This window comes from Geospiza fortis, unplaced genomic scaffold (assembly GCF_000277835.1).
Source record: "Geospiza fortis unplaced genomic scaffold, GeoFor_1.0 scaffold192, whole genome shotgun sequence".
In the NCBI taxonomy this organism is placed as follows: Eukaryota; Metazoa; Chordata; class Aves; order Passeriformes; family Thraupidae; genus Geospiza; species Geospiza fortis.
Window position 1 is genome coordinate 2154348 of NW_005054315.1, and position 15352 is coordinate 2169699.

Below are 15352 nucleotides of genomic sequence, written 5' to 3' on the forward strand. Positions count from 1 at the left end.
AAGGATTAAACATTCAGTTGGGTAACAAGTCATCAGTTCTCTAAGACACTAATTGAATGAAGTAGCATGTTGCTTAGTCAAACAGCTGAAAAGCAATCTAAGCCTAGACTTTGCTGTGCCTGGAAATACATTTCCAGCTATTTTCCTTAATGTTTCTGCTGAACATTTGAAGTACATTAATTTCACATTTTTTTGTTAAATAATTGAATTTTGTCAAATAATTGAATTTATTGGGAACAGTTCAGTCAAGGAGGAACGTCTGCAGAAATCTCATAACTACTTCACATAAAATAATTAAAATTATTTAAATTTCTGTGGTAACTTGAAGTCTAAGAAATTCATAGCTCAGTGTCTAGTCAGACCTTTATAAATAAAAAGAATTAACTGAAAAATCATATTAAATCATATTTCTCTTCAGAATAAAATAGCTTTATTGAATGCTGTGAGGAAATAGATTTGATTTTCTTTTTTGTCCACAATCTATCATAGTTAATAAGTCAAATTCTTTCTCTGTGATGCTTCATTAAAATTCTTCCTGAGCTGCGTTATCTCCATGGGGTTACTAAACCATATTCTCTTAGAATTAGCTTCATCTTCCAAAGGTATCTGATATGTATAGGGATTAGATTGATAAGATCATCAAGACCAAAAAGAATATGCAAATAGGCAAATTCCTGATTCTCTTCATTGCAGTTGGGTTAATATTTATTGAGGCAATGTTGCATAACCTCAGCCAGCGTAATTAAAAATGAGTTTTCATTGATTCTTGTTTTGGTCCTTGTTACTGGAAACTTACCATATGAAAATTCTGTCAGCCTTATTAAGACAAATTTAATTTTTCTTTTTTTTTCTTTTTTTTCCTATATTTGTTGGAACTCTGTTGTGGGTTTCTTGTTTATTTGGAGGCGGCAGGGGAAGCAGGAAGAGAAATATGGCTCTAAATCAAAAATATTCAGAGGAAGCTGAATAGCTCTGTCATCTTTTTTTACTCTGACTGTCTTCAAATCTCTCCTTTTAAGTGCACTCTCTTTTCTGTGTCAAAATGTAATGGAAATATCAGGCTGTGTTCATAAAAAAGTAGGTTGGTTTTTATCCTTAGGAGTGCTTGTTGGTGTCTTCCTGTGGTGGAAGCAAATAACAGCAGAAACTTCTTCAGTCTAGTTCATAACTGTATAAATCAGTAGAGTTGGTTGAGGGATAGTCTGGCAGGATCTTAGCGAGGTTGTTAAAGCATTGCAGACCAGAAAGCTGTTTTTTCTTGTAAGCACCCATGTAAACTGTAAAGATAGGGGAGACCTCACACATACATAAGTATGTCTGCGACAAACACACAGCTATAGTCATCCACAGGCAGATAGCCATAAACCTGCATCATGGCTTTTGTCAATAATGCTGACTTTACCAAACACTTCATCATAATTATCAGTGTTTTTAACAGTGAGAAAGAGTTCCACCTCATGTCAGTGACTCCCAACCCTTATCTGTTCTAAAGAAACTAGAGTGCTTTATGGCTTGTGATAGATACACAGAGATCTGAAGACAGCAAACAAAAGAGAGAATAAATATGTACACAGACAGAAAAATTCTACAGACATCACAGAGAGGAAAAAATCTAGACAATAGAATAGGCAAACAGCTAAATTGCAGGGTCTTAAAGAGGATTTTGAACATCAGTGTCACTGTATTTCACTGAATCACAGAATGGCTGAGGTTGGAAAGGGGCTCTGAGACCATCTAGTCCAACTGCCTGTGCTCAAGCAGGGTCAGCTAGAGCAGGTAATATTTGATTAGTCTTTTTTATTGCCCAGGTAATTTGGGGGTTACCAATCTCTAGGCCATTATGACTCATTCAGCCATCCACATCATCAGTCTGTACTGAGCACTGCAGCCTCCATAACACTGTTGCTCAGAGTTTGTTTGCTCTCATATAGCAAATGTTCTTTATCTCTGGACAAAAAAAAAAAAAAGGCAATAAAAGTTATGGGCATTAACTTGGACAGGAGAGCTAGCATTGGCTCTTTTCAGTAGCTAGATAAAAGCCTTAGGTTCTCACAGATGCAGAAACAGTCAGAAAAGTTGAAAATATTTTTTCGTGAAAAAAGGGAGGAGCGAGAGCCAAAACTTCAAAGGAACCACATAAATAAAAGTGCATTTGTTACTCTCTCTGTCCAAAATACAGAAGGCTGACGCTCCATGTGGTAGTTGAGATCTTCTCAGGGACCTGGAGGATCCAGGACCTATAAATCTCGGGTACAGATGTTCCAGCATTAATTAGTGTTTTGGAAAGGAGGAGAAGCTTCACATTTATCTCTTGCTTCCTTTCATCCTTGCCTGTAATAGATATGGTAAAGCAAGAGAGGCATCTTAGCAGAAGTTTGTGGTCGTGGTTGGCTTGTGAACTGTGCCATTCTGACCATTTCACCACCAGCAATTCAATTTCCCCTGTCAATAAATGCAACCTCTCCCATGAGACTGGTGGAAGCATCTCTGAAAGTACTTTAAAAGTTCACAAAGACAGCGCGTCACTGCACATCACTGATTCCTTTGACACAGCTAATCCTGTAAGCAGACTGTGTTTTAGCCAAGAAAGCACTAATTTAACAAAGCTTAGAGACACTCTAGAATCGGAATCTGAAATATTGAGGATACTTTCCTCAAGCTGAAGCCTGAAACCAGTCCCCTGTGATGGGGCCCAGATGAGTAGTTATGACAAATTCTTTAGCAGTCTCTCTGGTGTTCTGATAGAACAGATAAGCTCCCTCTATTCTTTCTCCTTGTCTGGAAGGCTTCTCTTTTCCTCCACATTACCTGCATTTGCTACCAGTTAGAGAGCAACCTAAATTTTCTCCAAGACCTCTCAAACTAAAGACATGTCCTTCAAGTAAAACAACTTGCCATTACAATTTAGTAATGCCTTCACTTCCTCAGTGTCTGCAGAATGAAAAGGAGTCTCTAAACTGGAGAATCAGGGATTTGACAGGTGGACCACTTGGTACTCAAGGAATTGGCTGGATGGACACACACATAGAGTTGCAGTCAATGGCTCAATGTCCAAGTGGGAAGCAGTGACAAGTGATGTTCCTCAGAGGTTGGTCTTGGGGTCAACATCTTTGTCAGCTGCATGGGCAGTGGGACTAAGTGCACCCTCCTCAAGTTTCCTGATGACACCAAGCTGTGTGATGTGGTCAGCATGCTGGAGGGGAGGGATGCCATCCAGTGTGAAAAGCCCATGAAGTTCAACAAAGCCAAGTACAAGGTGCAGCATCTGGGTTGGAGTAGCCCTGTCAATACAGGCTGGGGGATGGCCAGAGTCAGAGCAGCCCTGAGAATGACTTGGGGTGTTGGTGGGCAAGAAGATCAACATGACTCAGCACTGCATCCTTGCAGCCCAGAAAGCCAACGCATGCTGTGCTAGATCAAAACCAGGTGATGTGACCAGCAGGTCGAGGAAGGTAGTTCTGCCCCTGCATTCCGCTCTGGTGACATCCAGACTGTAGTGCTGTGTCCAGCTCTGAGGCCCCAACATAAGAAGGACATGGACCTGTTGGAGCAAGTCCAGGGGAGGGCTGCAAAAATGATCAGAGGGCCAGAACATCCATCCTATGAAAACAAGCTGAGAACTGTGACTGCTAAGCCATGAGAAGAGGCTCCAGGGAGACCTTTCAGCAGCCTTCCAGTATCTAAAGGATGCTTACAAAAATGCTGGAGAGGGATTTTTCACAAGGGCATGTGGTATTGGCTTTAAACTGAAAGAGGGCAAGTGTAAATTAGATATTAGGAAGTTCTTTACTATGGGGGTGATGAGGCAGTGGAACAGCTTACCCACAGAGATGGTAGATGTTCCACCCCTGGAATTGTTCGTGGTTAGGTTGGATGGGACTTTGTGCAGTCTGGTGTACTAGAAGGTATTCCTGCCCTTGGTAACAGGGTTGGAATGAGATCATTTTTAAGGTCGCTTCCAGTCCAAACCATTCTATGATTTTGTAATCAAACAAAATGGTTTGCCCTGATTATTATACTGATCCTTTGCTGAAGAAGCTCCATAGCCTCTACTGCCTACAATAAATGGTTAAAAAATTCCCAGTAGCTTTTGAAATCAACACTTGAAATTATAAATAGGCTTTCTCCTTGAACAGCTGTGGAACTGTCTGCTGCTGATGTTCTCCAGAACATCCTTTCCCATGAGTGATGAGATTTTGGAATCTGCAGAAGATGTGTGGGCACTCTTGGCCCCCATCAGTGCTACCTCAAACTGAGTCTGCCAGAAAAACTAGATATTTTGTAATGGATCTGGAGAATCTTCCTGTTCAAGTTTGTATTCCACCCTTGACCCTCTCCAGTTATCACAAGTTACATTCATTTTTTTCCAGGTAGATGATACAGAACTATTTCCTTTATGATTCAAAGCAAAATATTTTTACTCTCCTGCCTGATTTCAAAGGAAAAAAAAAAAAAAAAAAAGAAGACTTCACAGAATCGCAGAGAGGAGTTCTCCAAGTAATTGGTTGCCATAATACTTTCTCCAAATAATTTAGCTTCCCTAGAGGATCATTCAGCTTGATCTAGTACTGCCAACTTGTAAAAACTTATTGTGAATCTGTGCAGTGAACATAATTCTATTATATAAAAGACAACTGCTGATAATTTTCAGTATTTCTATTTATTAACTGAAGATTTCTCGTAGATTACAAATTATTTTGGCTATTTGTTGATTCTGGAGACAAACCCAACATGAAGGCAAGCCCAGCTTAACAACCATCAAAGTGATTGCATTAGAATATTTGTGAGGTTAACAACCCACGTACACTGGAAGGCATAAGGGTTGATTTAGCTTCAGTGTGAGCTGACTCAACAGCAGGTTTCAACAGAGTCCCAGTTACTGAAATTTCTAGACCATTTGCATTGATACATCAAGGCTGGGAAATCATGTAGAGGGAACAACTGTACAAACTCCGTTCAGATGATATCATAGCACCCCACTGGTCTTGAGGCTCATCTGTCTAGGAGGGCTAGGAGAAAAAAAATGTCTCTGATTCTCTGTTGACAATGACTCTTCATATTGCTGCACACATCTGCCTTAAAGCCCAACGTCCTTGCTGGTGGTTCAGAGCCAATCATCTGGCCTTGTCAGGAACTCAGAGACTGTCCCAAACTGTAAATTCCCATGACCGGAGCGCGAAGGTCTGTACCGAGTCTCTTGTACGTACTGCTAGAACATGTGTTCTGGGCTCCCATGTGGAGAGGGTATCCCAGTACACAAATTACTAAAAAGTCACAGCCTCTGTAAGAGAATTAAATTCTTTCTGTAGTTAAAACAGCCAGTAGTAACTTTTATTTGCATGATCAAGTCAGTTTTGATAGCTGTTCCCATCACAAAAATAGTTACGCTTTTGTTTAAACAGAAGAACACAGAATGGAAAAATTGGCATACGACAGGCTGAACTCCTGCAGGGGTTTTAATTTTCACATACTCTTAAACTCATGGAGCCAAATGAGCTTAACATTTTGGCCAGTTGCACAATTTGGAAATTTCAACAGTGAATGGTTTTTGGACCAAAAAAAAAATGTTCTCACAAATATGAAAAGTGAACAGATGTTACTATTGGTGCTTCCAACGCCTACTGACAGAAAACATCTGTGTTGAACTTCCTGAATTTTAGGATCTTGAGAACACTCCCACACACCACTGAAAGCCATTTGAAAGCAGTTGGGCTGGCAGATTGGCTCTTGTGTCTATGACTGAATGTTCTAACTCAAGCAGGTGCTGGTTGTTGTCTTGCCTTGAGAAAGGCCAGTTAGCCAAGCAGCAGTCTTACAGCTATCCAACCAACTACGTTATCCAAGTTTTTGGCAATATGTGCGAGGTATGCTTTTAAAAAGTCCCAGAAAGCAGCTGATCTTAATATTATGATGGCAATAAAATGAATAGAATGAATGAAAAGAACTGAAAAAAGATTTTGATCCAGATACTAGCAGAGTAGGAAGACTGCACTGCATTCTATGGTGCCCTGTAATTTTTTTGGCTTTTTTGATCCTATAAAAACCCATGTTAAATGAACAGAATTTTGTTCTATAAATATACTCATATAATATACTCAACATACTAAAAACTAAAAACTCTGCTCCTTTACATGACCATGATGCAGCAGATGTCACAGAGTAACTGGGAGTTCCCTGCTTCCTCCTGCTCTTTGTCCACACCCATCAGTGTGATAACTGTCTGGTTATAAGAGCATATTTGGCAAGGTGATTTTCCTCTCTGGTGAATTTTTGGTTGGCTATCAAACTAACCTTCCCCAATTAATTACATAGTAATGAACATTTGACAAGTATAAATCAATGTCATTTTAGTGTCCTGTAAAACATCATTAGCTCATTCAAGTTCATTCAAGTTCATTCAAAGTTGAGATCTCCAAATGTTACTATAGGACACGAAATAACACAATGCGGGCACACTGCTCTTTCATGGTAAAAGAGAGTTTTTTAATTTCTGACTCTAACATTTATAGATTTCCAAAAGTGACAGTGGATTGGAGGGTGACAGTACCATTTCTGCAATGACACTGGACAAACCAACCGTTCATCAAATTTCTCTTCTTCCATAAAAGAATGCAAAGCAATAAGTTACTTACATAAAGTGTGTGAGAAAGTTTGTTACAAGAATGTAAACATCAGAAGGCTTAGAAAATCTTAAAAAATCAGGGCGACATCCAAATTTAACTTTAGTTACCTCTTTCTCAAAAACAGAATTTAGCTGGTAGTCAAAGGGACAGAATTTACACATCACTGAAGTAGGGTTTTTTCCTGATTTTTTTTTAGTTGCCTTAGCTTGGTAGTCTCAGTTTAACCAACATAAAGCGAGTAGCTCTGTTAACTGCACTTCCACTCTCAGGCTGAGATGGAATAAATGGATATGCTTTTGGGCACACACCATTATCATCTGATTACTCTTTAATGCTGAAATATTTCTAACTTCCAAGAAAATCCTACTGTGTTGTACTACCAGGAGCAGCATTTCTGCCATGTATTGTCTGCCAGGTTAAGCAGATGTATTGCATTTATATTGACTCCCTTTTCATGCAGCATGATTTTTATTTCAATCTTAATTCTAACTGCTAAATCCACCATTTTAGGACTTGATCTTTGAGGTGTTGCCTTCTTGCACAGTTTAGAAAGCAATGATGTGAGGTCAGCTTTTGAGCTAGAAACCTGGGCTTCTTTTAGAGACACTTAAGAAAAATGGTTACATTCAGATGCATTTGTTTGACTTAGTTTGAATATCTGCATTAGGATATCATGCCATGAGATATCACCTGCACCTGATGGGATCTTTTGATGCCTACACTGCAGGTAGATAAATATCTCCATCTGTTCTATAAACGCAATACTTAAAAAATTCAATGCCTTTCAAGTCATTCCAAGTCTTCTCACATAATTCGGTAGAGCATGCTTACTAGAGAGATACATTTGCTAATATAGGTCTTGATTCTGATGCTAAATTTCCTAGTTGGTCTGTTTAGCCATACTTCAGCAGAGATTCTGCTTTGTACTTTCAGAGATATCCCCTTACTCAGTCTGCAAACAAAAGCACTCTTTGCCTCTGCCTAATGCTTTTTTCCCACATCTTGTCCACCATCCTCTTCTTTCCTCTATGCAATGACCTTTTGAAGGTTTAGCATGGAAATCCTCGTGTGGTTTTGTCTAGACTTGCCTTTTCTTATGCTTTTCTTTGGGAGATCATTGCTGTGGTCCCAGTATTGTTCTTACTACAGAAGCACTGCACAGCACAGAAAGCATTTCTGACATTTACTCCTGTGTATTTTGTGACATGAAGAAACTATTAACTAGTTCTTTTGAGTTCTTGACCTACATTCCAGCATATATTTACTTTTGCACATGTTTTATCTTCTTGGGTGACATAGCAGCTTTCTGGAAGATCACAAATTAGATCAAACCGTGGGAACAGAAAACAGTACAAAATTATTTCATTACTGAGTACAGAAAAGGGATGTGGCTTCTGGTAAAGGGAATGCTTTCATAGTTCTTTTTTTATGAAGATTTAATGTGTATTCCTTCCTTAATGAAAAAAAAAAAATTCACCCTTCTGCAAGCTGAATCACTGTTCTGGAATTAATGTTAATGTCATTTGGTCACCACTGTCCTGAGAGAAAATGTCGTATGTCCAGACAATGAAGTTAAAAGAACAGCAGATTGTTGCCATGCCACTAGGCTGAACTAGCCTCATTTTTTAGTTATTTTTAATGAATGTTATAATTTTTTTGTTTACTTTTTTTTATAAATAAAAAAGCTCACTAACAAATGAGAAGGAAAGTATTTTCTGAGAATAAGAGCTGGAATGTGAAACTCAGCTAAATAACCTCCTCTAAACTAGCAAAACAGAAGAAAAACTATTTAGAAATAACCATTAGTTATGCACCTTTTTGTTAAAGCCTGCCAACTCTTTCAGTGCTACTCTGTGTTTAAGGATTTAATATCATGCAGCTTAAGGCACAAGAGAAAAGTTTGATTTGCTTATCAATATTCTAGTAAGACAACAGAAGTCCCATCTCCTCCTGGTGCCATGGTACATTGGTAACCATGCTGTTTCCAAATGTCCAAAATATCAGAATAAGACTCCCCTTTTAGTATCAGTGTGGTGGCAGAAGTTAATGCCAGCCCTACACTAAAAATTCAGATTCAGAAGATAAATTTGAGAATTTTCAAGCCTGTGACAGTAAATGTAAATTTAGCAATACAATGAAGAAGTAAGGTAATAAGTTTTTCTCATTTCTCTTAGAAGACCAAGTGTGCCTACTTCACAAAATATAGGTTGAATGACAGAGCACCTTCACTTCAGGCAGCCATGCTGCTCGCTTGCATGATGTATTTAATCCCATTTTATTTGCGCTTCCCCAGCTATCTCACTTACAGACATTTTGGCAGAAACCTTCTGCTTTTGTTGCCTCAGACCTCGCTCAAGGACAGTTTGACCCTATCTGAACTCCTTATCAGATTTCCTGAAGGTTGTACCATGGTCTGGAATCCTGCACCTGCAGTGGTGGGGGCTGCGTGCAACAGCAATGGCTGGTGCCATCTAGTGAGGAGCTTCTGAATGCTCACTGCAAACTGCTGCAAGGCACCTGGCTTTTAGGAAGTAGTCACGTCTACAGTCCTGAAGACACAGAAATAAAGTTGCACGCTAATATGATTGACAACCAAGCCTGCACAAACTTCAGGATTTTTTTCTCTCAGATGATCTTTTTCTCCAGTGGATACCATTGGTTGTGTTTTGCCCTGTGTATTTGTATTTCCTACACTTCCTTGGACAGCTTGATCTGTTCTTCCTAGGTGGAACTACAAAAGTGTTTGTGTCTTGCTTAAACAAAACTCTTGAGTTGCTGAGGTGGATGGAGCCATTCAAACTACCTCATCAATGCACAACATAATGTTGAAAGGTACATAAATGTTCCATTTTCTTCTGTGTCATGGTGTTGTACTCATCAGTGTCTGAAGATCTCTGGAGGTCTGTACTGGGCAGGCCAGTTACCCCAGAAGCAGCTGCTGAGTCAAACCATGCCATGGCAGCAGGTGCTCCATCTGGTCTGCTTTTCTCTGCCTCTCAGCCCAAAGTGGTGAAGTATTTCTGACAAAGTGTGCGCTTCATGGAGCTGAACCCCAAACCCTTCCCCTACGTACTCCCCTCTAATACATTTTATCCATAAACTCCTAAATAACCTCCTGTATTTATGCTCCAGCAGAAATGTCAGGTGATATGCCTATCCTAGTCTGACTCTGTGTGGCACAGCAGGTTCTTGAGCTTCTTCCTTGTAGTTTATATTTTTGGGGATAGTGGGAGCACTAAGGTAATACATTTATTATTTGGGTTCAGTGCTTGCTTTAGTGTGGTACACCCATTGAAACCACCTGAAAGAATCACAAATTCCCTACATTTACACCCAGTTTTCCACATTTTGCCAGCATTATATTTAAAAACTTCTCTGTTTCTTTCTTGTGTGCCTGGAAGGATGTCTTTTCCTGGATTAGCACTTTTAATCAGTTCAAAAGTTGCTCATTTTCCTTATAAATTATTTTATTCCCTGTTGAGTTGCTGTCTGTTCCACTTGCTCGTCTCACTGAGTAGGAGTGCACTGAGGTCCTTGCTGTCACGTCCTTTCCCCATCTGTTCTTACAGGGACCATTCCAGACTAGAAGTTCTTACAAAAAAATCCCAGCTCCAGCTTGTCTGTCATGGTCAGATCACCCTTCCCACAGGAAATGAACTTGTCCTTTCACCAGTGACCTTTTTAAAATGTCAGGGAATTAACCTCCTTTCTTTTTGTCCACTGTTAAAGGAAATGATGGTCTACAAGGCTCGTTTCCATGTGGGGAATACTGAATCATCACATTCCATGTACCAGAAGCAATTGCAAAATGGTTATCTGTAATGAAACATGGAGAAATGGGCTCAGTGGCTGGGAAGCTCTATAGAAACTCCGATTCTGCCTCCTCTTTATTGCAAATCAACAGTTTTCTCCTATCTTTGTATCTCCACCCTGGTAGGTGGCTTTCTCAGCAATTCATGATTCTTGTGTTTTAAAACCTTTGGAGCAGGTACTGTCATTAATGGCATGTCTCTTTGTATAGCACATCAAACATTTGGTTGCTCTCAAAATCCTCTGTCAAATTTGTTTCCACACTGTAAATTTAACAGTAAATTAGAAGGAAGATGATATTGCAACATGACATCTCTTTCATCTGACTGATGGTAAAAGAACTGGAAATTAAAGTTCAAGCTGCAGAACATGAACATTGAGTACAAATTTAAAAGTCTGATCAGGATCTTCTTACGTCCATTGGTACTTAATTGCAAAATGTAGTTATTGAATTCAGTCACAGCCTTGGCAGCATTTTCTTTCATGCATGTCACTGGACAAGTGACAATGTATATATAACATGGCAAATATTTTCTGGGGAGATTTTCTTCAGGCTTTCTAATTTCCAGCCTTTGCTCCTCTCTGTAAATAGTTTTTGCACAATATTTAGGCTGGCCACAAGAATTTTGTGAGACCTGTTCCAGTCAGCTATAGTTGGAGGAAGAGCAAAGCAGGGACTGTCTATTTAGGTGTATATCCTGACATTGGGAGCTTTGTAATTCAACTAAAGGGTTGTGGAAGTATAAAAACAGTGAAAGAACTTCTTGTTAATCTTCAATATACTCCATCAGCCCACTTTTTCCTTTTCTTTCCATGCGCTCTCTCAGAAGTGCTGGCCATGGCATTCCACACACACTTCAGTGAGCCTCTTAGCACTGGCCTGTAAGTCCCCTGGTGGGTGACACGGGGTAATGGTGCCATGCTCTGGACTAGGGAAGAGGTCCAGTTTACCCTAGTGAAATGGGAAGGGCACTACATGTTTAAGAGACAGAACTTAATGAGTTTTCTGAACTATGACATGGATGATATGTTCCCCTAAGCTTCTTTTTTTTTTTTTTTTTTTTTTTTTTTTTTTTTTTTTTTTTTTTTTTTTTTTTAGACCTGGAAATTTTAAGTCAAGCACAATTTTACAGCTTTGGAGAATTCTCTAGAATTTCTGACCCTCCAGGAGCACAGACAGAGTAGTACCATGCATGGCATGTGTCACACAGGGGTATTTGTGGCTAAGAATTGAGTCATGCTTTGTTTGACTGAACCTTTCAAAGTGATTGTCTTTGCTTAAATCTCCTTAGTGACCTTTGCCAAAGAGAGAATGTTCTTAGGTCACTTGCTAATGAAAAGGGGACATACTTGTCCAACAAAAGATCTAAGATAAAGAAAGCAGAGTTAAAGCTGACATGTCTGAGTTAACAAAGGTTAACAAAGTTAATTCAGTTAACAAGCCAAGGTACTAATTGGCTGAAGAATTACACAAACATTGTCATGATATTAAGTATTTCCCTAGCTCTGACTCTAGCCTGTGTTAAACTAGTCCCATGAGGATCTATTCTCTTCTCATATTAAATAACCCATATTCCTCAACAAACAAATGACCAGATAACTACCAGGAAGGCATGGGGAAGGTGTGCTGATGCCCAGTCCTCTTCCTTGTTTTCCATTCCCTGTTTATTTCTTCCTCCACACCAGAAGGAAAATGGGACTGGAAGTGGGAGAATGTATCTGATGTAGGAGTTAGAGAGGTAACCATTCCATTCCATGGAATACCACCCTTGAACTGTACAGCTCTGCATGGTCCCTATAGAAAGTCAGGCACAGATTTGAAAATCCTGAACATAACCAGCCTTTTATCAGAAACTGCAATGAAAAGTTTTACATGTGTTCTACCTCCAGACAGCTGCCCTCTAAAGGAGGGTAGAGAGGCACTAAAGAGACAGTTTGCTTATCTCAGTAGGATGCGTGGTCTTTGGAATTTAGATTATTTATTCTGGCTTTCAGGTACTCCAAAAATGAAGTGGCATTTTCAGTGCTCAGAACCCATGTATTCCTTTCTTTGCAGAAGCAACTGAAACATTTATTTTCAGAAATTAAATGCAACTGGAGCCAACTCAAATCTCTACAAATGAATGCTAATCATTTTTCAGTGTTCTTTGCAGATATAATGGATATGTTTCCATCCTTTTTGAACCTTTTTAAAGGCTCCTTTCTAGATTTGAGTGCATGAGGAACAAACTACCTTAAGCATTGAATAATGTTTAAAGGCGTTATAGTAAAATTGAAATATTTTTGATTGATATTTGCATGAGAATTTATACTTTTCTACCAAAAGATCTCAAACAAAAAAAAAGATCACTGACTCCATTTTTTGATGAATGAAATGTTTATTTCCCTAAAAAGGCAGTTTCATGGGGCATGCTCATAAGTATTTTATCAATTCCTATATACTTAAGTGTTGAGCCATAGTAGAAGAAGTGCAGAAAATGTGGTATAAGAAAGATTTTCTTTTTCCTGATCTTGGAACTCAGTGTAAAATTCTGATTCAGATTTAAGTCATTACTCTAGTGCTTTTAATCAGCACTAGATTTCCATTTGAGTCAGGCAACTCAGAAAATATGTCTACTGGGATCTGTACCTCCACTGAATAAATTTTAGAGATTCACTGCATTTTGAAAAAAACTAAAAACTACTGCTGGTGGAGGTAGATGCATTTGTACCAGCCAGTGGTGCCTGGCATAAGGAAATGAGCAGCTGCTTATTCAGATGCATATGCCTCCTGCCAACATGAGTTCTTTTATGTTTTAGATGTATTCATGTAATCTTTGTTTCTTCTCAGTTTGTTAATCTGAAAAGACATTGGCCTCTTGGTGCCTAATAATCCACATGAGCAGGCTTGGTTTAAAAGTAGGGATGCTGTATAAAGTCAGGTTTGGTTGTAAGCAGAGGGAATTTTCTTTCACACTGACAGCTCAAACACTTAAATTCATGTTGTTCTTTGGCACTGCTCCTAAACAATCAGTCTTGTCAAATCAGTCCTATCAGTAGAGCAAAAGATCCATACTGTACAAGTATGGATCATACTGCACATATTGGCTCATTCCTAGTCTTCCTCCAAAATGAAAGACTTGCACTCAGTTCTGTACTGTGTTTGGCTGTGTCAGCTTCTCTATATGGACTCATATGATGTGCTACAATAAGATTTAAAGTATAAAACCTACCCCAAGTGTTGTGACAAGCATTGTGCATGGAAGCAGTGTGGAAAATTGATTTGTTTTTGAAGCTACAAGTAATCTGTGCTTCAGTCATAGGAGTGGTTCGGGGGATGTGGTATGAAAACAACTATTGCAGAGATAAATATTTATTTTAGATAGTTGATGACTATGAAATTTTTGAAGTGTATCACAAATGAAATTAAAATAAATTTTTACTAATGTCAGTAAAGCATTGTTCAGTGTCTTTGGTACAACTTCCTGATCCAAAGAAATTAGGCTATCTTCAGGTTTCTTTTTTTCAAGTCCCCACACTGCCCTCTTTCCACCTCAATTGCATTAAATGAAATTGAACTCTCAAACAGGAATTGCATTCACCTTCTAGCTCTTTCTTTGAAGGCATGGGCAAGACCGTAAGTATTTTCTACTAAAAGAAGATAGTATTTTTAAATCAACTTTGTGGTATGAATATATATGTGTTTGTTCAAGGTTTGCTGTAGTTCTTCTCCTTTGTGAGATGCTGGTGCTGTTCCAGCCTGGTCTGTGAAAAAAATCTAATTGCCTTTTTAAAACAACTTTCGTTAGATTTGACTTAATTTGAATGTCTTGGTAAATGGTGCTTTGCCCCATTTAAAACATATTTCTCCAGAAAAGATTGTGGCAATGTACTATTAATGTCATTGGAGAAGTGAGTACATGCAAAACATGTGTGCCTTTGGTGATGCTACGTCTGGAACAATATTCAAATACTTCAGTTTACAGATCTCAGACATACTGTCACAATCCATTACTTAAACTTCCATTGTGTCATTTCAAAATTGTTTTTTCCCCTTTTGAGCCTTGTGATCTTGGCAGCCAACAGGGATTATTTCTAAACAATGGTTGAAGTGGCGTGAAGAGCCAAACCAGTGCTGGAAAGGAGAATGACCAAGAAGCTCTGTGTGCAAATCTTCAACCTCTGTGGATGCATGCATGTCCCATCATTTTCAGGCTCCACTGCTGAATAGAAATATTGTCACTAAAGAGGCAGAAATTCCTGCCATTAAATATCAGACACCACTTGCAATAAATATGGCCAATAAGCAAATTTCACAGTTAATCATATTTTACTTGTTTGGAGTGTCATACGTTATGTTGTAGGAGAAATGCCCTTGAGAAACCTCATTCCAAAGAAAACAGTTTTTTCATACAATGGCCATGAATACTGAAGTAGTTAATATTGATTTGAATGCTACTATCCATGTGTTAATTTTGTGACCACATATGCAGTATGGTCACTGCTGCTGGAGTTTCTCTGTGTGGTGTTTCAGATGACTTTTATCAAAGAGCCTGGCCTACTGTGATGGAAAGAAATTCTGTGTTTATTTTTTCTTTGAGAGATTGACTTTGTTGCAGGAGTGATAACCTATCCAGCTTCATGCATCACAACTGTTCCTATGTCAATGCTGTTTTATTGTTTTTATCAGGGCCAGCCAGGACTCCTTGGATCACAGGGATTCACTGGACCACCAGGATTGATGGGGATCCCAGGAGTGCAAGGTCCCAAAGGTCACAAAGGTGAAAGAGGATACCCAGGAATAACTGGACCCAAAGGAGAAGTGGTAACTTTTGAATATCAAATGTTTTAGCTAATAAGCAAAATGCTAGCAGAACATCATTTTAATTGTGCTCTGTCACTCTAGGGACAAAGAGGAGTCACTGGATTCCCCGGAGCAG

The 15352-nt window shown here is 39.0% G+C and overlaps 1 protein-coding gene across 1 annotated transcript in view; it reads left to right on the forward strand.

The window, feature by feature from the left end:
• COL4A2 (collagen type IV alpha 2 chain) overlaps window positions 1-15352 on the forward strand; it is a 142628-nt gene that overhangs the window by 74847 nt on the left and 52429 nt on the right. Inside the window, 2 exon segments of the mRNA XM_031056137.1 lie at window positions 15103-15237; window positions 15319-15348. Coding sequence (XP_030911997.1) covers window positions 15103-15237; window positions 15319-15348 — 165 coding nt within the window.